Below are 24,170 nucleotides of genomic sequence, written 5' to 3'. Positions count from 1 at the left end.
ACGAACTTTTAATTTTTTTTTTTTCCATCTTAGAGTAACTCTGGTGTTGCTCTTTTACGTCGAAATATGCGTCAATCTTTCGCCACTTTTTCGATTTGCAACTTGGTAACCCCTCCATTCGCCGCTTCGGAAAAAGGGGAATGAACAATCGGGCGGAGTAAAGCCAACGAATTATTGCCATGCATTTGTAGCTGTGCATTTATAGGCGCGCAGTTATAGCCAATCTATTAAAGCCATGCATTTATGGCCAATCAGTTAATGCCAGTCAATTTCCAACAGATGCAAACCAAGGCAAAGGCGATTCGCCGTTGGGCATGCCGAGAAAGGTGGGAAGCGACAAGGTCACCTCCCCCATTCCAATCATCCCAATTTCGCAATCTACACCTGTGTCCACGTACACATCTGTAGGAGCGTCCGCGCATTGGCGTCTTGGGAAGGCGCTATCCCCTGCCGCCATCCCGTGCTGCCTACCCCGCAAAATGCATGCGTATGCCCTGTTGGCCCTGCTCATCGGGTACGTGGCCGCCGCGGGGGCAGTAGGGTGGAGGTTGCTAAGGACATACGGCCACAAAGACGAGAGAAACAATTTTTTAAACAAAACTATAAAGCTCGTCATCATCATGGGGTACATACAATGCATGGGGATGATAATCCTCGTGCCAGCAGTGGCCCAAGTTGACTCCTTTCCCAGAGTGAAGGAGCATTTCAACCCAACGCAGCTGTGCAAAGCAATGTACGTCATTTTCGGGAGCTACATATTTATCCTAACGCCATGGTTAGCAGTGGTGTACTCGCAAGGAGGAGAGATGTCCAACACAGATCAGCATGCAAATCGATTAAACAAAGGGACATACACTCACTGGAGGAGTTACTTCAGTAAGACATGTAATACACATACGACAAGTGCCATCTGTAAAAACGTACTTCTAATATGGATACTCTCCATATCCTTGTCATGCTGCCTTCTTTTTTTAACCTATCTGTATTTTCACAAAATCAGCTTGTCTTTAAATGCGGATGGCTGTGCACTGTGGTACCCTTACTTAGAGGAAACCAACAAAAAGAAACTACTTTCGCTCAATCTGAGGAGTCATGAGAGCTGCCAAAATGTGGGGAATGAAAACATCCGAATTGACTTTAACATAAATTTCAATGACTATATCGTTATGTTTGTCTCGTTGATGGGCTCTATCGGATTTGCCGTCTACGGGGGCATCGGATTGGTGTTCCTTCCCCTTGGGGTATTCCTTTCCGGCGTCAGTCGCTGTCAGGGGGGAGAACCCAATCGTGTCGCCCAAGGGAACAACATAGTCCTCACCAACCGCGCGGACGAACGCAGGGAAGCGATATTCAAGCATGAGCTCACGCGCATCAACAGAAAGGCAGAAGAGCTTTTGCAGATCACCCAAGAGGTGGAACTCAACAGAGAGGAAACACGGAAGTCGAATTATTGGAAATCGATTTTGCAAAACATACAGTACAAACGGGAGAAAAGAATGCTTAACTATATGGTGCACAGGCTAGAAGTAGACTATGAAACATTGGTGCACCGTTACAACAACCCGACAAGTGTGTCATCTTCTTTTGGACGGTTCCTGCTGGGTTTTCTCTTTTTACTCACTAGTGGGACTATAATTGCCCACATCTGCTTTTGCATCCTGAGGGGGCCAACCGGACGGGACAAGTTCGTGCGCGGCTGGTTTCTTCTCCACTGGGACGCTGCACAGGAGGTACGTGCGTGGGGAGAAGGGCTCCTTCCAACACGCCTTTGTCGATGGAAACTCTCCAATACAGTTTGATCAGTACACGAGCGAAGATCCGCTTCCACCATTAGGCAACCTCCCATTGCTAATGAACCCTAACCGTGACTAATTTTTTTTTTTATCTCTATCCCCCCACTGCCACCACTTTGCAGCTCCTCGCGTGGAAGGACTCACTTTTCCTTTCGATGCTGGTTTACCCCCTGGTGACGTCTTACCTTCTCGTTTGCGCCTTTTTCGGCTTCTCCTACATATGCCACAAGGTGTGCCATTTGAGCGAGTTGTGTGATTGGTTCATGCACGCAGAGGAAAGGGAAGTTTTTTTCGTTTTTCGCAGATGTGTACGTGATGATGTATATTGGGATGGCTAGTGAGGTTATTGCCTCGATGGCACTCAATGTCCTGTGTGTCGTGCGACATTCCCCTATTCGTCATTCCCCCATTATTTATAAGCTAAAAGTGGGACTTCTTCTGGCCCTGGAGAGGAAGAGCACCTACCTGGATACCATCCTGCTGAACACGTGTCTCCTCATGTTTCTGTCGTCCGGGGCGCCCCTAATCTCACTGGTAGGATCTGCAAGGAAAGCCGCTTCCCGAGCGAGTTCGAAGCAGGTGGACGTTCTTTCACCGCCTCGGCGCTGCCTCTCAAGTGGTCAGGCGTCAAATTATGGCAGATGAAGGGGTTACACAACAAGGGGTTACACACCAAAGGGTTTCACGCCAAGTTCATATGCGCCAAACGGATTACTCTACACTAATGTTCCTCGTTTGTTTTCCCCCTCCCCTGCCTACAGAGACTCTTGCCCGCGTATGCAAAGAAGCCACACGGATTCACCTTTTTCGATTTAGCCCTGAAGAACCTCAGCTTGATCGGGTGATGCGAGCGAGCCGCGTTTTAAACTTGTGACTGGGACTGAGACTGCTCCGACGGGGGGCTCTTGGCACCGGGCAGAAGCGTCCCCCTCGACACCTTCACGTTGCACTTCCACCCTTTTGCACATCAATCCGTTTGTCCATTTTCTCACCCCGCAGAGACCTATACGCAAGGAACGGCCTGCTTTACCTAATTCTAGTGACCAATGTGCTAACCGTCCTGCTCTTTTTCGTGCCCAAGAAGAGCGGCTTCTTCCCGCTGTTTATGCCGGCCACCTTTCGGAAGATTCTAAACCAGCGGGGGGAAGTAGACCCGGGAATGGACTCAGACAACGAGTTGGACGGACAGTTAGAAATAGATATAGAAAGCTACAGTACGTCGAGAAGTGCCGGCAAGGTCTCCACAAGAAATGCAAATATATTTAAATGAGTCACTGAAGCATGCGGATGGGAAGAAAGAGAATTACTCAGGATCTGCTATACAGAAGAACAAGGCAATCGAAAAGAGTTGTGTCTCCCCCATGAACACGGAACTACGTAAAATCCGACGTCTTTATGACATTTCGAGAATGAGCGTTTCCATTCTATTTGTACATCTGTTGCACCATCTTTTTGGATGGCATGGCTGAGAGAGCGATGGTGCATTGTGCACCCGAGGAGGGGAGAGAGGTGTACCAAAGAAGGAAGAGACACGCCATCTTCTCATGTCTAGGCATTTCCGTGTTTACTCGGATGAGGAGCAAAAAGTATCCCTTCACATGCTAAGCATATATTTTTTGCAGATTGGACCTGTTTAGGACATCCGCACACAACAGTTTACATTGCATTTTTGCATGTTAAAAGGAGACATGTTGGGTTTGCACTCTTCCCATTGTTTACATCGCGGGGATACGTCCTGCAATCTCATTTGTATTTACTCTCCTCCTCACCTCCCCTGTTTCCATTCAACCTTCACTCTTTGGTCATCAGTTTGTGGGTTTTCTCATTTTTCCTAATCACCTGCTCCTACGGGATTGGATTCATATTTTCGCTTCAAATTTGAGGCGTATTTTTTTTTCTTTTTTTTTTAATTTTATGTCGTTTTTAAGAGTGTTTCGTTACTACGCATTTGTTGATCTGTTCGGAGTTGCTACTGCGCTCGGCAGGCCATATGAAACGTGAGGAGAAGGCATGCACACTGAGACGTACTTGGCGTTGAAAAAGGTGAAAAATGAAAAATATCAACACTGACAATGACGGTAGCGTTAGCAGTGTTATGGGTCATTTGGGGTTTTCCTTCCGTCTTAAGTTCCTCTTCTTTCGGTCTTATGTTCCTGTTCTTTCCGTCTTCTTTCCTTTTTTTTCCTTTTTTTTCCTTTTTTTTTCTTCTTTCCCCCTTTTTCGCCGCTTAAGCCACCAGTATGCATTGGCCCCCAACGGCCTTAATTTTTTTCTCGGCCACTGACGAAAAGTACCTGGCCTTGACGACAATGGGCTGGCCGTGCTTGAGCTTTCCATTTCCGAGGACCTTGAAGAAGCCCTTTCTGGTTACGTCTATCACTGGGGCAATGTTTTTATTTTCGAAAAATTCTTTCTTCTTCTCCTCAGGTAGGAGTCCCCACAGTTTGTCCACGTTTATGGTGGGGCAAAACTTCCTATTTTTGAGGAGGTTGAAGTGTCTCATACCGACCTGGGGGGGGAAAAGCGGGGGGTGACTCGATCATGTAACACGGGAGCTTCGCACGCGGTACGCGAGTACGAACAGAGGAGGACAAGAGGACAGGAGCACACTGGCACATTAGCACAGAGGCACACTGGCAGATTATCATACTATCACCCTCGCGCGGGGCTCACCTTTCCAAAGTAACCCGGGTGATATTTGTCAAAGTTGATTCTCATGTGGTGCATACCACCAGCCTTTCCCCTTCCACCGGGGTGCTTTCTGTGCTTGCCAATACGACCGTGACCGGCGGACACGTGTCCTCTCTTTTTCCTGTTCTTCTTAAATCGCGTCGCCATTTTGTGCTAACTGCTCGGGGATGAAAAAAAAAAGAAAAAAAAGGGGGAAACAGCACAAATTGGGGTGTTTCTACTATATTCTTCGCATCGGGGGGAGGGGATTCCTCGTCCCATGGCATCCATCATGTTAGTTAAACACATCTCGGCAAGGGGAGATGTCCCCCCCTACCGCTATTTGCTTCGTGGCGGCTTCTCTTTTTATGTGGATTTTTCTTTAGCATTTTTATTTTATTTTATTCTATTTTTTTTTCTATACAGGATGCTTGCTCCACATTTGAGGCCCACCCCTTTTCCCGTTGGGCATACGTTCAAAATGGGCTACTTTCCCAGCCTCTCTCCCTCAGGCGACTGCGAAATGTCACCTTTATTTGTTCCCTTGACGAGGGGAACAACAACTTACCTCTTATGTTCCGTTGGTTGTTTTCACTTCTGTGGGGTTGCTTCAAATTTCACGCTCTTGTGTTTTTCTGCGTTTTTTCGCGTTCCCCGCAAGGGAAATTATATGCTGCGTCGTAAATATATTTTCATACAAGAAGTTGTTTTCCCCCAAACGTTTGCTACTTCTTTTTAGCTGCTGCGAAATGGGATGGGATTTCCTGCAATTGTTGAGTTTGTTTTTTCTCGCTAGTTGTTGAGATGTTATCTGTTATCTGTCACCTGTTATCTGTTTTTTTTTTTTTCTTACGTCCCTGCAATTCGCCTTATTTTGGCAAGCCGCTTCTCGCTTCGCTGCTCCCCGCGGGCACGACTGCGCCACATGGTGTATCCTTTCTCGCGTTTGCTCCTGCAGTTATGCGTGGCAGAATAGGAGGGGGCTTCCCCGTCGCGGGCCATTTTTCTCGCCCTCTGCGGGTACTCTCCCCGTAAAATGCTGCCGTAAGGGGTAAATCCCAAAATATTGCTTTGCACTTGTTCACTGAGGAAGGGAAAGGTAAAATATGGGAAGCATATTCCTCTTGAGGAGAAACAAACTCGACGGCTACACCTAAGGCGCGTTTATTTGACCCTCTCATAACGCAAAGAAGCGTTCCACTTAAAAAATAAAAATGAACAGGTAACAGTTGTTAAGATAAATTATTCCCTTATGCCACCCCCGATAAGGGTTTCGTATGCTTCCATTTTATCCTCCCCCCAAATCGATTTCTTTAAAAAGATGTTTATGCAAAAAGAAAAGAAATACTCCGCTTCGTACCCCTACCTACACGTAAGCCACTCTGTTACAAATAAATGACATGACAAAGCCTCTTTGGAAAAAATCCAAATGAACAACCCACCGTTGTCAGCAAACACAACAGCGCGCAAGTATTTGTCCCCTCCAAATGTTGCAGCTGTTTGGAAGAAATTACCTGAACAGGTCAGCAAAAAAAAAAAAAAAAAAAAATTCCATTTGGTGAGTTTTCCCCCCATACGAGAAATACTCCCACGTGCATACACACACTTATTAACCCTTTTAAAACATGACGGAGGGTGAGACGTCCTTAACAATATTCGTGCCGAAACCCCATCTATGTGGCCGAATGGGAAACCAATCCCGCGAGTGCAAGCATGATGGACAGTTGTCACATTTTCTTGAATGGTGCGAATAAACCGATGTGATCCCCCCCAAACACGTTGTGGGATGCCCCAGAGGCGTGGTGAACATTTGCGGCAACAAACATGTGCCTGTTAGTGCTCCGGATGTTTCCTTCCCTTGCATATTCACGCACATAAAATGCTTGGGAAAGTCGGACGAACTTCACACATTTCTCGAATCCAAATGCCCATCTCATCGGCAACGTTTAACCCTGCGATAATGAGACGTATAACCGGAATGGAAAAAATAATTCCTCGTAACGTGCACCTTTTGATGAGAGTGCGAAAAGATGGCAATGTAAATTGGGATTTATAAAGAGGGGGGTTATGTCTACCTTTTTGGGGGAGGCAAAAAAAGAAAAAAATCGCCAAACGACCACTCTGTTTTGAGGTAAATCGAATGGGATATTGCTCGGGGTTCCTTTGCCATGTTGTTAATTTTTTTTTTTTTTCTTCTTCTTTCATTTCACACTGCAGAAGGTTGTTCCATTCTGACAACGCCCTCTCCAACTCCTTTTTCAAGCGTTGCATTTTGGCAGAAGGAGAGGAAGTGTCTATTCCTCCCACCATAAGAAAAATGTTTTTTCGTAACGGTGAGTAGCTGTCGGAATGGGCAAAGGACAGCCCTTCATAGCGCCAAAAGAAAGAAAAATAAATAAAAGAACCACTCCGCAGATAAAGCGAATGCTCCGTCCATAGTTGCACTACGAAGAAATATGAAAAATGGGAAAGCTTCTTCCGTGCCAACTGATAATGTTCTTTATCGCTTGCCAGTCCTTTGTCCATGCAGCAGTTGGTATGTGCATATTTGTAACACTCCATGGGGTGTTTTTTTTTTCTTTTTGCTTTTTTGTTTTTTCTGCTTTGTTTTCCTTCCCCTTCCGCATGCATACATGGGGGGAAGGGATATAGGTATGGCATCCATGGGGCGAGGGGTGCTATGCCCCTGTGAACGCACGCCTGCTGGGACACACGCAGCCACCAGTCTGTTGTGTGACGCGTAGCCCGCCCATTCAACACATCCATTGCGTCATGTTTCGGGGGAACACATCACCTTCCATCCTATAACAATTTCTGGAGCTACTACATGAATAAGAAGAAAAAATAAATAAGATAAAAAACTCTTCCAATAATCCGTTCTGGTTATTTTTTAGTGTAAGCGCTGACGAATGGGTGCCTGTATACAAGCAAAACGGTCGGTCGCAAATTGCCGATCTTTTTTTTTCTCTTGCCTTATCATTTTCTCGGCATCATCATTTGATAACTTTATGTAACCGCCACAAGTTTCAACTTGCGCGTGCGATTGCCAAGCCTAGAAAACAGCGACAGTAGTAATAATAATAATTTTTTTTTTTTTTTTTTTCTTTGCAAAAAGGGAAGCTACGACAAAAGTTCGTTGTAAACGTGTTGCACTTGCCAGTTTTGGCTGATCTGGCGATTTCTCCTCCCCTCTCTTTTGCTGCCCCATCGCTGTACTGCTGTACTGCTCTACAGCTCCAGTACTCGACTACTGCAAGGCTCCCCCCTTCCGTCGTTCCATTCTTCTTTCGCCATAACCGCGCTTGCTGTCGCGCCGTAGGTTCAATTTTCCTTTGAAGTTCCCCCCGTGTGGCGTTCCCAATGGGTAAGTTGTGCGCCGTCGGCAGGTGACCGTAGAAAACTCGATCGATATATGGGATTCCCTCACTTGATAGAGGAGTTATTATGTGGACACACTCTCCCGTCGCTACTGACGTAAGGGCGTGCGTATAAATACCTCTGCGCATGCGTGTAACACCCCGCTTCCACTCCCTGCGCGCAGAGAAAGGCAACACCGAAGTGGACGACTGGACAGAGTGGCTCAACGACGAGGGGGAAAAAAGAGAAGATTTTAATCTTGATTCAACAGCCAAGGATGAAGCGATCAAGAAAAAAATTTTACAAAACAATGTGGACGACATAGCAGACTTTCTAGGAATAGACGATGACGACGATGAGAAAAAAAAAAAAAAAAAAAAAAATGAACAAAGTCATGCCCCAGCTAAGAGTAAACAGCAAGAAAAAATCATAACACTAGAGAGCACACCCCTAAACTCTATAAAGGACTGTGAAACCTTAGGAGAAATTTTGGCAGCGAGAATACACGAAAGTAGAGCCAAGAGTGTGGCCATAGAAAGGCTACTCTCCATTATCCTTCCTGCGTGCGAAGGGAAGTTAGAGGATAAAGAACTGCAGAGTATCAATAGGAAGATCCAAGAACTTATCGAAAAGAGGGAAAAGAAAAAAAGGTATGCTCTCATAAATAAGAAGAAGCCCAATGAGGTCAAGAACGCTCTTAAGAATTATAAGGACGAGGTCGACATGATTTATGGTGACATGTCCTACGACGAGGAGGATTACGAGAATGAGGACGTGGAGGAGTTCGCCGAGGGGTACTAGCGCGGTTGGTTCGGCAGTTGGTTCCATATTTCCCCGCTGCTGGTTCCGCTTCTCCACCCTGTCGGTCATACTTGTACCTCCTTTTATATATGTCCTTTTTTTCCCCTCCCCCCCACTAACCTTTTTGTTAAAAAAAAAATTAATTAAAACCTGATAAATTAATGTGCAATTTGGTTGATTCACGGACGAGCGCAACGTGGCCAACCGGACGAACCAACTCGTAAGATAACCGCCTCGGCTTGGCAGCATTCATAATGAAAAGGACAGGGTAACAAAAAAAAGAAAAAAAAAAAAAAAAAACTATGCAGTGGTAAAGAGCCACTCACATCTGCTACGCAGAAGAAGTCGCGCAGGGAAAGTACCTGTGTGTTAACTCAAACGCGATGAACTGCCTTCGCTCCTCGGGAGAAAGCTCCCTCCACTGGTGCAGATTAATCGAGAAGCACTTTATATTTAACTTAGTCAGATGGTTCCGCTTCATGTTATAGTAAATATCAAAGGAGTTATCGCACAAATGGGTCCTGTCCGTGTCAAAAAGGATAGCAATTTTTTGAGACTCCGTTTCTGAGCTCTCCTCTTTTTTAAGATCGAAGCAGATATGACTGAGGTAGTAGTTATGTAACACTCTATTCTTGCTCAAATTTTTTATGAAGAAAGTGTTTCCACTCATCTGGAGTAGCATTTCGTGCAGGCTATCCACATGTTCATTTAATTCCTGTGCGTATTCTTGTGGGCTCTGTTCAGGCTCCATCTGCATACTGCCTTGGATCTTTCGTAGGGCGTTTTGCAGCATGGTTCGGCGTGCGGCCTGGTGTAACTCATGTCCTTCTACTTCTTCATCGCAATTTCGGCGTGCGGCCTGGTCTAACTCGTGTGCTTCTACTTCTTTACCGCATCTCCCGTTTGTGTGGCTTGCCGTCTCGTGGTGCAGTCCACCCCCTTGTGTTGATCTTCCCGGAGAGGGGTCATTGTCCCCTCCGTCGCAGAAGGTAGACAGGGCGGCCGAGTGCCCACCTGATATTTCACTCGGGAATGACTGCATCAAGGTTACATAAATCTGAAACAACTTAACCCGTTCATCTTCCTGAGATGGTTCAAATTTGTGGAAATTGAGGAGGTAATCCAGCATACATACGTACGTATCTGTATTTGCTACGTGCAGATTGAGATAACTTAATAAATAAATCAGTAGGAGGAGATCCTTCTCATCTAGGGAGTAAAATTTGGAATAGAAATGCTTCTCCAATGATGAGAGCATACATAGGGGGAAGTTAAAAGAGTTTTGTTCTTTCAGGGTCGCTATGGATAGCAACAAAGTCAGGCAGCTAGCCAGAGGTAGTTCCTCAATAAGGCTGTATAGAAATGTATTCAGCTTCTCATAGAGGTGGTAATTTTCACATCGTAGGGAGGCATACGCGAGGTAGATATTAATGAGCTTCTTCGCCGCATCGATTCGGTCGTTCTGGTCGGGGTGGTGCCTGTCTAGGAGGTGCACTATTTCGATGCCTACTCGGTGCATCAGGGGGGCATTCCTCACGTTTGCGTTGTGGAGGGCGACACACAGGAGGTGGTAGCAATCCAGGGGTAAGCGGCGGGGTAAGTCGCTGGGTAAGTCGCTGAGTAAATCTCCCGGTGTGCATTCCTCAGAGGTGACACCCCCCCCAGCGAGGAAGTCCAAGACGACCTGCACAAAATTACTCGCAAAGGTAGCGAACAGAGAATCCGTTTTATCCCCCATCCGCACGTTCTTAATACTAGTAACGATAAAAAAAAACTGAAAAAATTTATTTACGTCTTCTTCAAAGAAGCCTTGTAAGAAGGTTTTCTCCTGTACAGTTAAGAGAAAATCTTGCATTAGCATCTGAGGCATGAACTGTATTTTTGAGAAACACAAGGCGAAGAGGAACATCTCGTGTGTGTTAAATGACGGGATTTTTAATCTGATGTAACCGAGGAGATTTAAAAATGTCGGGCATTCCCATATGTTCGTCTTCGCATCGGAGGAGCCTTCGCCCTCTCTGCTCAGAAGGAGAATCCTGTTTAGTAAGTGGAGAAATTTATACGCGTCTACCTCTTTTGTCGCTGCTTTGGGGACTCCTCCATCGCCCATTCCCTTCATGTACACGTCGAAATTGTTTTCTTTTAAAATTTGATCCACCAGTTTTATGGTTTTCTCCAGCTCATCTTCCGACCGGTTCGTCCTCTGCTGCGTTTGCACCCTCCGCTGTGTTTGCGTCCATTGCTGCTTCTCCACAGTGGTGACGCTCCTGTAGGGGTGAAAATTCGGGCCCGCGAGACTCCTCCCCGCGGTTATTCTGTTAGCCCATCGCCGTCGCAGCAGCAGGTGGGATGGACCCCGGGGGAGAGGAACCCTCATTCTTGTCCTTCGCGCTGTAAACGCCTCCGCCAATGAGAACAACGCGGGGGTGCGCTGGGGGGCCTGGCCAAATAGGCAGCATTTTCACACGAGGGGGTAGCCTACAAAGGTAAGCTTCCACGTCGTGCCGGATGGAGAGAGCCGCTCAATACGAGTTTCAACTGAACTGTTGAGTGAACTGTTGAGTGAATCGTCGATTGAAGCTTTGACTAAACGGTCGACAGAATGGTCAATTGCTACGCCTCATCTGCTCTGTTCGTCGGAGGGATCCCAAAAAAAAAAAACACAAACAAAAGGGGCGGAAAAATATAGTGCGACTAGCAAGGGGGGGAGATGCCCCCTTGAATGCGCTGCAGAAGTCGACCACGGGTTAGCGCACCTGTGACTGTGCAGCACCAGATTGGCAGGCAGCCATTTGGGAGAATCGCGTTCGGGGGAGCCACCATCCTGCTTCCGCAGTTGGTGATCTGGAGAATACTCCCTGTAAAATGGGTGAATCCGATGATGTGTTGAACGGGATGATGTGTTGAACGGGATGATGTGTTGAATCGGATGATGTGTTGAATCGGATGATGGGTTGAATCGGATGATGTGTTGAACGGGATGATGTGTTGAACGGGATGATGTGTTGAATCGGATGATGTGTTGAATCGGATGATGTGTTGAATCGGATGATGTGTTGAAGCAGACGATGGAACACATTTGCAAAGGGAAGAAGCAGCCCCACAAGGGGGTGATGTCATCTATTTATGCCTTAAATACCACTTGCGACGTCTGGACCTGTGTGACGCCGCTATAGTGGGGATGGGGGGTCGTTCTTCCCAGAGGGTTCCCCTTTTTTGCTTCCCCAACGGGGCTTACAGACATAGCTACGTAGATACATGCCTACATAGATACATGCCTACATAAATACAACGAAATGTAGCCTTTTGGAGAGGCTTCAAAAAATTCACACCGAGCCGAGTAGAGGGAGGGCGAAAAAAGTTAATGAGTTATATGCGGGTCCCGCCCCGCTACACAGAAAGGGGAGAGAAGACTTCCCCGCCTCGGGCCCTCCTCCCACTTATAGGTTCGAAAAAAAAAAAAAAAAAGAAAGAAAGAAAGACAAAGGAGTAGAAATATTCCCCTTGGTGACATTACACATTGGAAGGGGCCGAAGTGGGAGCGTCTGTGGAAGCACCTCAAGGGGGAGCACCCCGCCGAGGAAGTCAGCCGAGGGATTCCGTGAGAGTGCTGCTCCTCTTGCGAAGAACATTAACAAACTTGCAGAAGAACAAATTCGAAAAAATTAACAAAATGATGGACGAACGAATTAAGTGGATGGAGGTGCCATCCTCACAGATGTCTGAACTGCCATCATTCATAACACACAAGGGGATGTTGTACGCTCGGTTAACAGAGAAGAGAGAGGAAATCATCGTGATGAGTGCCAGATTGACAAGGACGAAGGAGATATACTTAAGCAGCAGCACGTTCTTCTCTTTTTTGTTATTGAAGAGAATATGGAACAGAAGGCAGATGGGTATTAATAGAAAAAATAATATTGCGTAAAGAAGAATCATATGATATGTACCTGCCTTCCTTATTTTGGCTAGAAATTTGCACTCGAGATTGTAGATGGTTGGTCCGAAAATATGTTTCCGTGCTAAGACAAGTTTATCATCCTTTAGTAGTCCTACATCTGCCGGATTTCTCAGTCCATCTAGGAGGAAATCATCCGTTACTTTCCCTTTTGTGGGATCAATTAGATTCTGTTCATACTTTAGCATGTTGTTAGAGGCCAGGGATATTAGGAAATTCTCCAACTCCTCTTTCGTAACTGGCTTGCATATTTCGTTGGCTATTAATGACTCCATGGTTTGTTCTTTGTCAATCGAAAGAGTCACGTCTCCGTTTTGTTTGGAGACTTTTTCCACCCGTCTGATCGTCGTTGCACCGATGTCTATGTGCACCGCCTTCTCGGTGTTCTCTGACTTTAGTTCCATTTCGTGCACCTTCCAGGAGTCGTAACAGATAGAGGACGTAACAAAGGCGAAGCAGATAATATACAGGAAGAAGCACAACAGGACGTTGTAGTGATGGCAAAAAAAATTTAACTCCTTCGATAGTTGTGTTTTCTTTTTTTGGAGAAAAGATTTTTTATCTTTTAAAAAGGTGTTATTAGACATGAAGGATTTGATTTTCTCCAAACTGTAAATCTTTCTGGTGATCGATTCGCACGAACGTTTTTGTTCCCTTGCCGGGGGATATGTGTTCCTCGATCTGAATGTCGCCATTGGGTCTATTGTGCCGATATTTCCTTTGTTTGCCTCCAAATCGATCGCTTCGATATGCTCATTTTGTAGATCCATGATGAGGTTGTCGTCTGTCTTGATGGAGCACGTACGACTTTTCGGGACGGGTGCCACGATGTTTTGGTCCTCTCTCTGGAAGAAGGGTTCCTTCCCCTGGTTCTCCCCCTCTTGGTGTATTTCTCCCGTTGGGGTTCGGATCGGGATGGGTGCCCCACTGGTGACATCTTTTCCGGCGCTGGACCCCTGTTGGAAGTCCCTCTGTTGGAAGCCTCCCTCTTGGAAGCCCCCCTGTTTGAAGCCCCCCTTCCAGGGGTCTCGATTGTACTCATTGAAGCTTCCACTGAGATTGTGTTGGATATACCCTCTTCCACTGCTTCCGTTGGTGCTACTGGAACGGCGACGCTCTCCTACGCCTTCGATAAGAGAAGCCACCTCATTCATGGACATGTCTTGGGGCTTCACCTTATTGGGGCAATCCTTCTTTCGGAAGAGACGGAAAAATTTGTTCCTGTATTTGTTCCTCTCTTTGCCCCTGTCTTTGCATCTGTCTTTACTTTTGTCATTTCTTTTTTTCGCCTTCAGCAAATCCTTGTTCAGAATTATATTTATTTCTGCCTTCTCTTTAGGAGCATGGAAAGGACTCAGGGGTTGGTCGTCCCCCTCATCGGCGTCTCGGAAGGGGTTTTCCCCTGCTGCGGCTGCTACTGCTGCGGTTGCTACTGCTGCTGCTCCCCCTCCTTGGTCCTCCTCATGAGTGGAGGCAACTTGGTGGTTGTTGCTTCCAGCCGAAAGGGGCTCTCCATTTATGTCTCCTTCTTTGTGCACCCCCTCCTTTGCGTCTTCTCCGCCAATCGCCATCGAGTCATTTTTCCCATTTTCCGCGTCACCTGTATTTCCTAATAGGTTCTCTCCTGATTGGACATCCAACCGTAGTGAAAGATGTTGCCCTGTGATAGGGGCCCCCATCCCGGGATTGCCTCCCAACCCCAGGTGTGTATCCTCATCTTCCAGTATTTTTAGAATGTCCTGTTGGTTCCTCATCTGTACCTCTGCGTCTGTGTAGTCCTTGTCCGGATTGGTCACATTGTCTGGATTGTCCACATCATCCGCATCGTCCTTGTCGGCTAAATTCATCTGGAAACTATCGATACACGCATCTTCCAAATTATGTTCACTGAAAATGTTCCTTTGGTGTGCCTCTGTACATACATTATGGATTGACTGAACTTCATTTTTCACAAGGCTCTCATCCTCTGTGTAATTAAAATAGTTGTCGTTGTTGTCCTCCAGATTTATCTTTTCATTTTTTATGTTATCTATGGATGTCAAATTTTCGATCGATTTTTGGTTCACCAGATTCTCCGTGGAGGAGTCCATTTCTTCGTTCGACGATTTTCCTTTGTTTTCCGTTTCCATTGTGGCGTCTCACCTTTGCGTGGTTACCCCTGTGCAGTGTGAAAAAAAATGGGTACTTCTAACACTCCGGTGTGTAGGGGATGTCTTCCTCCTTATGCGAGAGGGGGTCAACCGGGACGGCGAGGAACACACCGCGGAGTGGACGCCGTAAGGGGGAGCTAAAAAAATTTGCCAAATTGGCAGTCCGGCGAAAGTGGCAGAAGTGACACAGGTGATAAACTTGGCACCATTGCAAGGCCAAAGAAAATTGTTCTGAATTGTTCTAAATTGTTCTGAATTGTTCTGAATTGTTCTGAAGTGAGGGGCGACTGGTGAAGGCGGCCCAATCCACGTGTGCACCGATCTGGTTGCGGCGGAAAGGGAAAGACAAACAACAAGAGGAGTTGCAAAAAATGCGAACAACTACGCACGTGTATTTATATATACATACGTAGGCAGAAGGACATCCTTACTTCCGATTGCGAAAAGAAGAGATATACCATTTGCTCTTTTACTTTTACAGTTATCTTTGCTGTTATTTTTATTGCTATTTTTGTTGTTATTTTTGTTGTTATTTTTACGCTTATTTTTATGGTTATTTTTTTTCCCCCTTTTGCAACGCCAACTGTTGCACAAGTTAGTGATAACGTCGCCGAGGGGGAGGGGGTGATGGTGGCGCGATTTGCACGTTGTCCTGCATGGCATTCCTTCGCACTGCGCACATGTGTGTGTGAATTTTTTTTTCTTTTTTTTTTTCCTAAATAGAACGAATGTGCCACCACTTGGTACGTGCGACGAGGGAGGCGCATTCGCACTGTAGGGACGATCTACCATTTTGACGACTGTTTTGTGTTTCATGTTTCATGTTGCATGTTTCCTCTTCCCCGTTTGGGAGGCATTCCCCAGTCTGTGCATATCTTTTGAGTGCGCTGCGTACTCTGCTGCAATGTCAGGGACGTCTTTCACTTTCCACATAAGGGGAAAAGCGGGTCGATCGATCGGGGGAGGTTTCTCCCTACCGCAGGGGATGCATGTTTACGTGGGGTGCACGACAGGTGCGCAGTTCTATGGGTAGAATTCCCCCCTTTGCCACGACTATGTTGTATTCCCCGCTTATTCTCCTTCCATGCCTGCGGAGGGACGCGTGTGAAAGCAGGGGGGTTTTCCTTCCAATTTAACCTCCTCCCAAGTGCACGTCCCTCTACGTTCCACCGGGGTTTACCCTCCCCCATGTTGGCGGCAAAAAGGGGGAAAAAAGAAGAGACAGAAAAAAGCGAAAAAAGGGAAAAAAGCGAAAGAAGAGACGAAGAAGGTACCTTTTCCAACCTACTGAGCCGCAGCAAATGTTCCGCGCTGGCACCTATGGGTACCCCCCCGTTCGAACTGGTTGACACCACCTTTTCCATCCATCCCTAAAGAAATTTACACTGCGACGTTTTCTGCATGCGTGCTCCTACGCATGAGAGTTTCCTATGCTGGGTTTCCCCCTGCGGAAAGCAGCACGTCTGCGTAGTGCAACAGTGCAGCACAAACGTAGGAAGAGGGAAGAAGGAAAAAGGAACAAAGAAGAAGGAACAACGAAGAAGAAAAAAAAAACCATCACTGGATATGTTTCCTTTACACCAAATGGGAATCATGGTTCAAATGCACACATGGGAGGTTGTCAGCTGGGTATATCGCTTTTTTGCAGACGCTGTCCTGTGGCGTTCCTTCACACTTTCCTACGTCCTTGCGCAGGTGTGCAGGACCAAATTCAGGAGAATGCCACGTCCATATGCTGCTGCACTGGTGTAACGTTAGCCTTTCAATATTAAGAAAGGAAGACATTGTTCCCACGCGTATTCATCCTCTTCTGCTTTGCGGGGCACAGTCACACAGTACCTCCAGATGGTGCAATGTGCACACAGAGGAGCTAATAAAAAGGAATGATAAAAAGGAGTTTTCTCATTTAGTGTGTGACCCACGTTCAAGTTCGCCATGTCCCCACAGACAGTATATGATAGCTCATGAATTTCAATTCTTACATTGCTGTCAGAAGGCTCGGTTTGTAATTAGAAAAAAAACAAAAGCGAAATGGAAAGCGAAAGAACAACACGTGGTGATGATGCTGATCGTGACGGAGAAAAAAATTAAAAATGAATAGCTTCTAGTGAAGCCTAAAAATGTAAAAAAAAAAAAAAAAAAGGAAACTAAGGGAAACTAAATAACATCATAAACTATATACTCATGTATGCACAACAAAGATGGTGTGCCACATGGCCACAAGGACAGAAGTAAAAAGATGTGTAGATATGATTATTAAATTAAGCGTTCGCATTTTTTTTTTTATAAATATATATAATGACGAAAAATGAATATGGAAAATAAGTCAAAAAAAAAAAAAAAAAAAAAAAAAAGCCCTTTTACTTACATTTTGTAATCATCACACGTATGAGGAGGAGAGCAAGGTGGACGCAAGCGAAACACCCAGAACACACTTCTTCCTTTCTCCTTCTCCCCGACACTTACTTTACATGTGTGTACGGATATGTATATGTACATGCCCATACACACGTAAAGGCAAAACAATTTCGTGTATGATGCAGAAAGTTCTATATGGGGAGAAAAATAAAAAAGGGAAGTGGGATGAGGGAAGATGGAGATAAAAAAAAAAAATTGGCTGACAACTGAACTTCAAACTTCATATATGTGCTGCTTCGATGTGTAGCCAAAGTCTCGCATGACATGTACTTCCTCTGTTCGTAGCGAAGAAGATTTACTCCCACTCTGCTGCGAATGCCTCAACACGGCGAATCGTTGGACGTTTCCGCCGCGCAAGGTCGTAAGGAAGTCTTATCCATATCTATACCCGTCCAATGTGTGCTCGTACATTTGTGCAGGTACCCACATATACGTAAATATATGTGCATACGTACAATATACCCGTGTGCCTGTCATGTGGGGGGTTCTTTCCATGCGATGTGTGGGTTGTCGATCTTGTGCCAATTTAACACATCGCATTTGGTTCTCTCCTCAACACTCATGGGTCAGCAAGCACTTGTGCAGTGGAAACCGATTAGTGTCTCCAAAAAGAAGCTTGCTATGTGTATTCTTTTTTTTTTCTCCCCACGCTTCCAACAAATTTTGACTTCCTCTTACGATCAAATGTGATGCCGAGGCAAACGTACCTCTCCAAATGCTCCTATTAACATCACCGTTTGGTAATTTTCCATGGGCAGGCGAGTTCGTACATACGTGTACTAGCACAAGTTGTGCGGGGCCCACAAGTCGACATGCATCTGGCTATATAAACTTACACACATACAACGCAGTCATATGTGAACATACGAGGTGACCGCCCTTCGCGAGAGGAAGCAACAAGGGAAGCCTTCTGCAACTAGCATACACGTGGATAACGCACGCAGATATATGTGCATACGTCCGGCGCTGCGCAACGTTTGGCGAAGCCGCGCCCTCCCACGGGTAGCACGAGGGATCAGAAGCTGCCCCTTCGGTTGTCGCTTCAGTTGCCTCTTGAGTGGCCGTAGTGTTCGCCACTTCGCTGTAGCCTCCTGCGCGAAAATCCTTTCACTCCAGTCGTCATTTGATCATTGCTTCACTCTGCCTTCCGATTCTTCCATTTTTTGCCTTTCCTTTTCGTTGTTATATTATTTTATTTTTTCATTATTTATGGCCTTTTTGGCTATTTTTCGCTTTTTTTGGGTTTTTTTTCAATTTTTTATGTTTTTTTTTTATTTTTGTTTTATTTTGCATAGCGTTGGGGTTTTTTTTCCTTCCCCTCAGCTAAGCCTCACGATCATGACCTTTCTCCACGAATACGTCTGGCCAGCTGTATATCCTTTGGCATGATGGTGACTCTCTTGGCGTGAATGGCACACAAGTTGGTGTCTTCGAAGAGTCCAACTAAGTAGGCCTCAGCCGCTTCCTGCAATGCCAGTACAGCTTGGGACTGAAATCGGAGATCCGTTTTATATTCTTGGGCAATTTCTCTGACTAATCTTTGGAAGGGCAATTTTCTTATGAGCAGATCGGTGGATTTTTGGAACTTTCTAATTTCTCTCAGGGCGACAGTTCCTGGGCGATATCTGTGGGGTTTTTTAATTCCGGTCGAAACTGGCGCGGATTTTCTCGCTGCCTTGGATGCCAGTTGTTTTCTGGGGGCCTTTCCTCCGGTGGATTTTCTCGCGGTTTGCTTGGTCCTGGCCATTTTGAACGTTTAGGTAAAAAAAAGGAAAAATAAGGGGAAGAAAAGATAATTCACGTAAAGAAGGGGGTTTTACGTATAAATATATACGTGAGGGGAAAACCGTCAATGCAGAAAAGGAAAAAAATATATATGTTTTAATCTTATATGTAAGCAATATCGCTGGGAATTTAGCAACGAAAAGGAAGTTTGAAAAATAAGCAAAAAAAAAAAAAGAAAAGGCAAAATGGCAAAATGACGAAATGGTAAAATAACGAAAGGGAATTTTTCTTTCTTTTTTGTAAAAGTATGAAAGAACGAAAAGGATAAAAATTTGCAAAAAATATTTCTCGAACAATTGGTTTGAAAAAAAAACATGAAATTGTAAAAGAAAAAAAACAAAATTTGCGATTACAAACGGTTGGCTATTTTTGTTGATTTCTTTTTTTTCGATTAATTTTTGCAATTCCATTGCGTTTTTTTTCGTTTTTTGCTTTTTCTTTTTTTTTTTTTTTGTTTTGAGAATTTACCCTTTTCTGCGCATATCACTCTTTTTGCAATTAAAAACAAATTTTACATGTAATTGTGCACGAGGTTCGGCGCAGTCAGCACGTCACATCACTTCCGTTACATTTATGGACGTGTCACCACTGCAGCGTGAAGTGATACGAAGCCAGAGGACAAGTCCAACCATAGGCGTATAGTATTATATACTACTACTACATACATTTACTTTAGCTATCCATTTTGCAGTCCCGCTCTGCCGCTCGCTTGCACATTTCCACCATCGCTCGGACGTATGGGAGGGATGCATCCCGTGTTACAGGTGGTTCCCCCTCCGTCGCGGCCCGAAGAAAAGAGCGGCAAACGAAATTGCGTCTGCCTATGCGCGCGTACGTATATGAATATAATACATGTCCATACGTTGCAAGGCGGTCACGTGGTATACTTTTGTTTACTATGTGTTTGCCTTCATGACGCGTTTGCCTTTACGACGCGTTTTACCTCCTCCCTTTACGTACCTGTCCCGCGCCCGCCGTCAGGAGGCGAAGCCCCGTTTTTCTCAAGTGCATGTATTTTTTTGCCCCCACATTTTGGCCGAGCTCGAAAAATTTATAGGCAGTTAATACTGGCATGACACGCACAATACATGTGAACATTTCTTGCTCGGTTAGGGGAAACTGTCTCGAGCTTTTACCTCGACTTGTCTGCTCACAGTGGAGCAGCGCTCGCAATTGCTTCGCCGCTTGGCTCATTCGCCGCTTAGCCGATTAACAGTAGAGGACACGGCAAACCAATTCAGCGCGCATGCCTTTCCACAGGTACACCATAATAATGTATTATTTACGCCCCCCCCTCCCTCCTTATACACCCGAAAAAGAGCAGCTAACTTGCATATACCACGAGAATGGAAATGGAAAAGAAAAAAAAAAATACCCATTTGTGTGCATCATTTTGCGCGTCACATTTGGGAACCAGGTCCAATGTCAACATTTTTTTTGGATCACTATTTTCGAAGGAGGTACGAGGGTTACCCCTTCGCGCATTCGTCCAAAGTTGTACAAGTTTTGTGGCGAGATGGGGCGGTTAAAGAAAAGATGAAAACATAAAGAGGTGACGGAGTAATAAGCAACGGTGTACCCATTTATTTCTGCCCCCTTCTCTTTGTCCTTCCAGGCGCGGTCCACGCGAGATGTACTTATTTGAATAATATATACGTACGTCCCTTTTTATGGATGACTACGACGGCAGAAAACCCCACCGATCCGGTTGCGCCTCTTCCCACCCTCCGAAGCGATTTCACCAAAATGTTAGCCAAACCATCGCTTTATGATCCACCCGTTAAGTACCATAAAGACAAGGGGGAAAAAACTGGGCATCTTCCCCACCCACCGGGTGTGTTGACGAATTGGCTGTTTGGCCTAACTCCCTTGATGAGCCTCCCATGTCAGTCGCAGCGACCACCCCTCATATATCATGCTGCATATATATTCAGTATACATGCGAATGCTCTTGCGTGCAGTGCAGTCGTGAGGCGGTCCCTCTGCTGCAAGGAAATGCGTAACTGTCACATTGGTGGGGCGCCCCAATGGAGGAATGTTAAGCATAGACGACTGATTTCTGGGCGGTGAAATGTTAGGCCCCACAACTCCGTGCTGCCTGCTGCTTCCGCGCAGTGAGATGTGGCAGTAACTCAATGCAAAATTGTTCCCAATATGAGGCAACTTCGTAAAGTTATCACATGCGTATAAGTTTATCTAACCCTATTTGCTAGCACATAAAGGGGAGTTGCGTGCATATGAACGTACCCCCGACGTGCGCTGCTCACAATTCTAAGAGTAAGGGAGACCTCTCATTCATTCGATTTTATAGCCCCCTCCAGCGAGGCGGCATTGGGGAGAGAGCAACCAGTTGCGCAGATCGGGAGTCACTTTAAAACGCGCAGCAATGTGCTTAATGCAACCCCCCCAAATGAAGCATTTAAAAAGGGTTAACCACTGAGTGTTACATTACCCTACTGTTAAAAAATAAAGAAGTTTTTCTTTGCTCAATTCGCAGCTATTCCTATGAGCACAATCATGCTAATGATCAGTTTTTTGTTCCTTCTCCATGTCGAAAAGGTCGATCTTCTGTGGGTCGCCAATATGTGCGCACATGTGACCCACTTGGCGTTGACACGTAAATGCAGAGCGGCGCATCGCCGTAAAGCGGTCAACACATACTGTTGGGTAACTGCCTTCTTGCGTTCCCATTGGCACCCCCTTCACTTCCAAATGCACGAAGCAGGAAATGACGAACTCGGGATTAATCCAGATGGTACCTTACAGCAGAAAAATGACTGACCTGAATTGGAAGCTACGTGTAGCGTTCATGTTGCTTCCCTTCTGAACAAAAAAACGCGAACCGCTGATTGGCTTCCTCTGGGTGGTGATGGACGGGTAGAGTTTAAAAAACTTTTGGGATGTTTTTTTTTTTTTTAAAACCAGATAGCCAAGATGTTAAAAAAAAAAATACAAAATGGCTAGCTCGTTTCAGCTAGTTTTCCACCGGAATGAAAAAAAAAAATACGTTAATAAAAGGAACTTGAAAATTTACTAATTCATTGAGAATTCCCGTGTAATGATCAACATGTAACATATTGCAGGAAGTAGCTTTCCCACGCTTTAGCCCTTTTGCCCATTGACCACACCCACATGTATATACACACGTGGATACGCATGGGCAAAGTATTTCGAAAGTCTGCAAGGTTGGGTTGCTCCCCCCATTTATGAATGAACTTCGTGCAGTCACCCCAAGGCAAAACGATGTTGGAACGCCGCTAGAAAAGGTCGCCCCATTCGTCATTCCTTAACGTATTTCTTTTCGCCACCACACCTGATACCTTTTTCTCATCTGCGAGGTTTCACATGTTTGTATGGGTCTAATGGAAATATAAGTGATGTACGAACTTCACACAAAGGGGTGCGCTGGCCTTGGTATAGGTACACTATTAAAACAGTTGTATCCTTACGCACAGAGACATCCGCTATATGCATAGGTGTGCCCCTGGCATGGGTATGCACTCTTGGGGAGCATTAGTCTGACCCGTCACAACTCCGCCGGAATGCTGCCAAATTGAGTATTCTTGACAAAGACAAAAGAGACGTTTCAAAAAAAAAAAAAAAAAAAAAAGTTACTTTCATCCATTTTGAGAGAACAAAACTGGGATAGTACCTCATTTGCCCCTCTGTTGTGCACACGGGAGGGGTCAAGATGGCGCTACGCTACTCTTTTAAAGAAGCCGTAATGAACAGGTTAAACCGCGAGGCGCATTTGGTGAAGTACAACAAAAGGGGGAATAAAAATACCTGAAGAGGGGGCGAAAATACGAGGAACGGACAGGAGAGCGGGGGGTAGGGAACAAAGGTGTCCAAAGGGGTATACACAAAAAAAAAAAAAAAAGGGCAGTGTGTTTTTTTGGGAAGAACGTCTAAGCAATATATATAAATGTTCATACGTATCATCTCAGCTATGTGTAGTTGTGCTAATTTCTTTTTCCACATGGGAAAGCGAATCGTATCATTCCGTTTGTGCACGAAGGGGTACCAAATGGTGTCATGCTGGCATGCGAGATTGCGTGTGTGCAAAGTGGCGTTCATGAGTCCGTGCACACTGAGTGTTACAAGTACGTGTGTACATATAATGTACATTTATATATACATACATTTATATATACATACATTTATATATACATACATTGTTATATACTTACATTTATATATATTTAGATTTATATATATTTAGATTTATATATATTTACATTTATATATACTTACATTTATATGTGCATGCTTCACGGCGCACACACTCCCCGCACGGCGTTTTGCGATTTTTGTGAAGAAAAAACTCTAGAGCAGGGGTATATACCCCGGATCCGCCGCTATATAAAATGTTTTACACGTAGGCATGCATATATAAAGGTAAACGAATATATATAAATGCGCTTATGCGCGTATGCACGGGTGAAGGTAGGGTTTTCTTTTCCACTGAGGGGAATACGCTGCGGACTGGGTATCCGTTTCTCCACCTTCTCCCGTGCGTATGCTCGCGGACATGCACTTTTTCCCTCCCCCCCGCATTGCACCAAAATCGCGGGAACGTGACATCGTAGGAAAAACGCGAGAAGGGATCATGACCCCGAAAAAGGTACGCTAAACCGCATGGGTTGGGCGCACAGGGGTGGGAGGGTATATTCCTTTAATAAAAGGGCATCATCTGGAGCGCGAAGCTGAACGTGAACTGGCCGATTATGCCGTGGGCGCACGCTCGGGAGCACGCACAAATTATATAATTTATATATATATATAAATATGTACACGTGTATCTGCGCGTTTGTATGCGTGTACTAGGATGCACACGCGGGCGTGCCACCGCGCCATCGCCCCATATGCGTGCATATATTTAATATACAAATTTATATATTTTACATTTTATGCTTTATATTTTGCATCTCTTTGCTCACCGCGAGTGCATACGCGGAAAGCGGCGCGTTTCGCGCGGTGAGGCAAAAAAAAAAAAATTACCCTCGCACGGGGCACATTTTCGGAAAAATTTGATTAACTGGGTTGGCCCAGTAGGCCGTGCGGCAAGATGGCAAAATGGCGAACTGCCAATTTTGGCCCATTACGTTCTTAAGAATGGTGAATAGCCCATGTTTGATGCTTTCGCGATTTTGGGGTATGCCCATATTGGCATACACATTTGGTGATTTTTTTTTTTTTTTTTGCCAAAATTGCCTGAACAGTAAATACAAAAAAGAA

At 45.4% G+C, this 24,170-nt stretch overlaps 6 protein-coding genes across 6 annotated transcripts; 2 read left to right on the top strand and 4 right to left on the bottom strand.

The window, feature by feature from the left end:
• Nucleotides 1–479: 479 nt before the first annotated feature.
• C922_00895 (hypothetical protein) lies at nucleotides 480–3,063 on the top strand (the record flags this gene model as incomplete). Its single annotated transcript, XM_008816507.1, has 5 exons — nucleotides 480–1,730; nucleotides 1,916–2,023; nucleotides 2,214–2,327; nucleotides 2,555–2,634; nucleotides 2,793–3,063. 5 exons carry the CDS (start codon nucleotides 480–482, stop codon nucleotides 3,061–3,063), a joined length of 1,824 nt encoding a protein of 607 aa, XP_008814729.1.
• A 957-nt stretch (nucleotides 3,064–4,020) lies between these two features.
• Nucleotides 4,021–4,631, bottom strand: C922_00894 (50S ribosomal protein L18; the record flags this gene model as incomplete). The annotated part of the gene is made up of 2 exons (XM_008816506.1): nucleotides 4,021–4,302; nucleotides 4,467–4,631. 2 exons carry the CDS (start codon nucleotides 4,629–4,631, stop codon nucleotides 4,021–4,023), a joined length of 447 nt encoding a protein of 148 aa, XP_008814728.1.
• Nucleotides 4,632–7,823: 3,192 nt separating this feature from the next.
• Nucleotides 7,824–8,621, top strand: C922_00893 (hypothetical protein; the record flags this gene model as incomplete). Its single annotated transcript, XM_008816505.1, has 2 exons — nucleotides 7,824–7,827; nucleotides 8,005–8,621. The coding sequence occupies 2 exons, from the start codon at nucleotides 7,824–7,826 to the stop codon at nucleotides 8,619–8,621; spliced, it is 621 nt and encodes a 206-aa protein (XP_008814727.1).
• A 331-nt stretch (nucleotides 8,622–8,952) lies between these two features.
• On the bottom strand, nucleotides 8,953–10,998 carry C922_00892 (hypothetical protein; the record flags this gene model as incomplete). The annotated part of the gene is made up of 1 exon (XM_008816504.1): nucleotides 8,953–10,998. One exon carries the CDS (start codon nucleotides 10,996–10,998, stop codon nucleotides 8,953–8,955), a length of 2,046 nt encoding a protein of 681 aa, XP_008814726.1.
• A 1,208-nt stretch (nucleotides 10,999–12,206) lies between these two features.
• On the bottom strand, nucleotides 12,207–14,708 carry C922_00891 (hypothetical protein; the record flags this gene model as incomplete). The annotated part of the gene is made up of 1 exon (XM_008816503.1): nucleotides 12,207–14,708. The coding sequence occupies one exon, from the start codon at nucleotides 14,706–14,708 to the stop codon at nucleotides 12,207–12,209; it is 2,502 nt and encodes an 833-aa protein (XP_008814725.1).
• Nucleotides 14,709–18,483: 3,775 nt separating this feature from the next.
• C922_00890 (histone a) lies at nucleotides 18,484–18,894 on the bottom strand (the record flags this gene model as incomplete). Its single annotated transcript, XM_008816502.1, has 1 exon — nucleotides 18,484–18,894. One exon carries the CDS (start codon nucleotides 18,892–18,894, stop codon nucleotides 18,484–18,486), a length of 411 nt encoding a protein of 136 aa, XP_008814724.1.
• Nucleotides 18,895–24,170: the final 5,276 nt, after the last annotated feature.

This window comes from Plasmodium inui (genome assembly GCF_000524495.1).
Source record: "Plasmodium inui San Antonio 1 unplaced genomic scaffold supercont1.3, whole genome shotgun sequence".
Classification (NCBI taxonomy): Eukaryota; Apicomplexa; class Aconoidasida; order Haemosporida; family Plasmodiidae; genus Plasmodium; species Plasmodium inui.
Note: the sequence above shows the minus strand (reverse complement) of the source record. Positions and strands in the feature narration are given on the sequence as shown.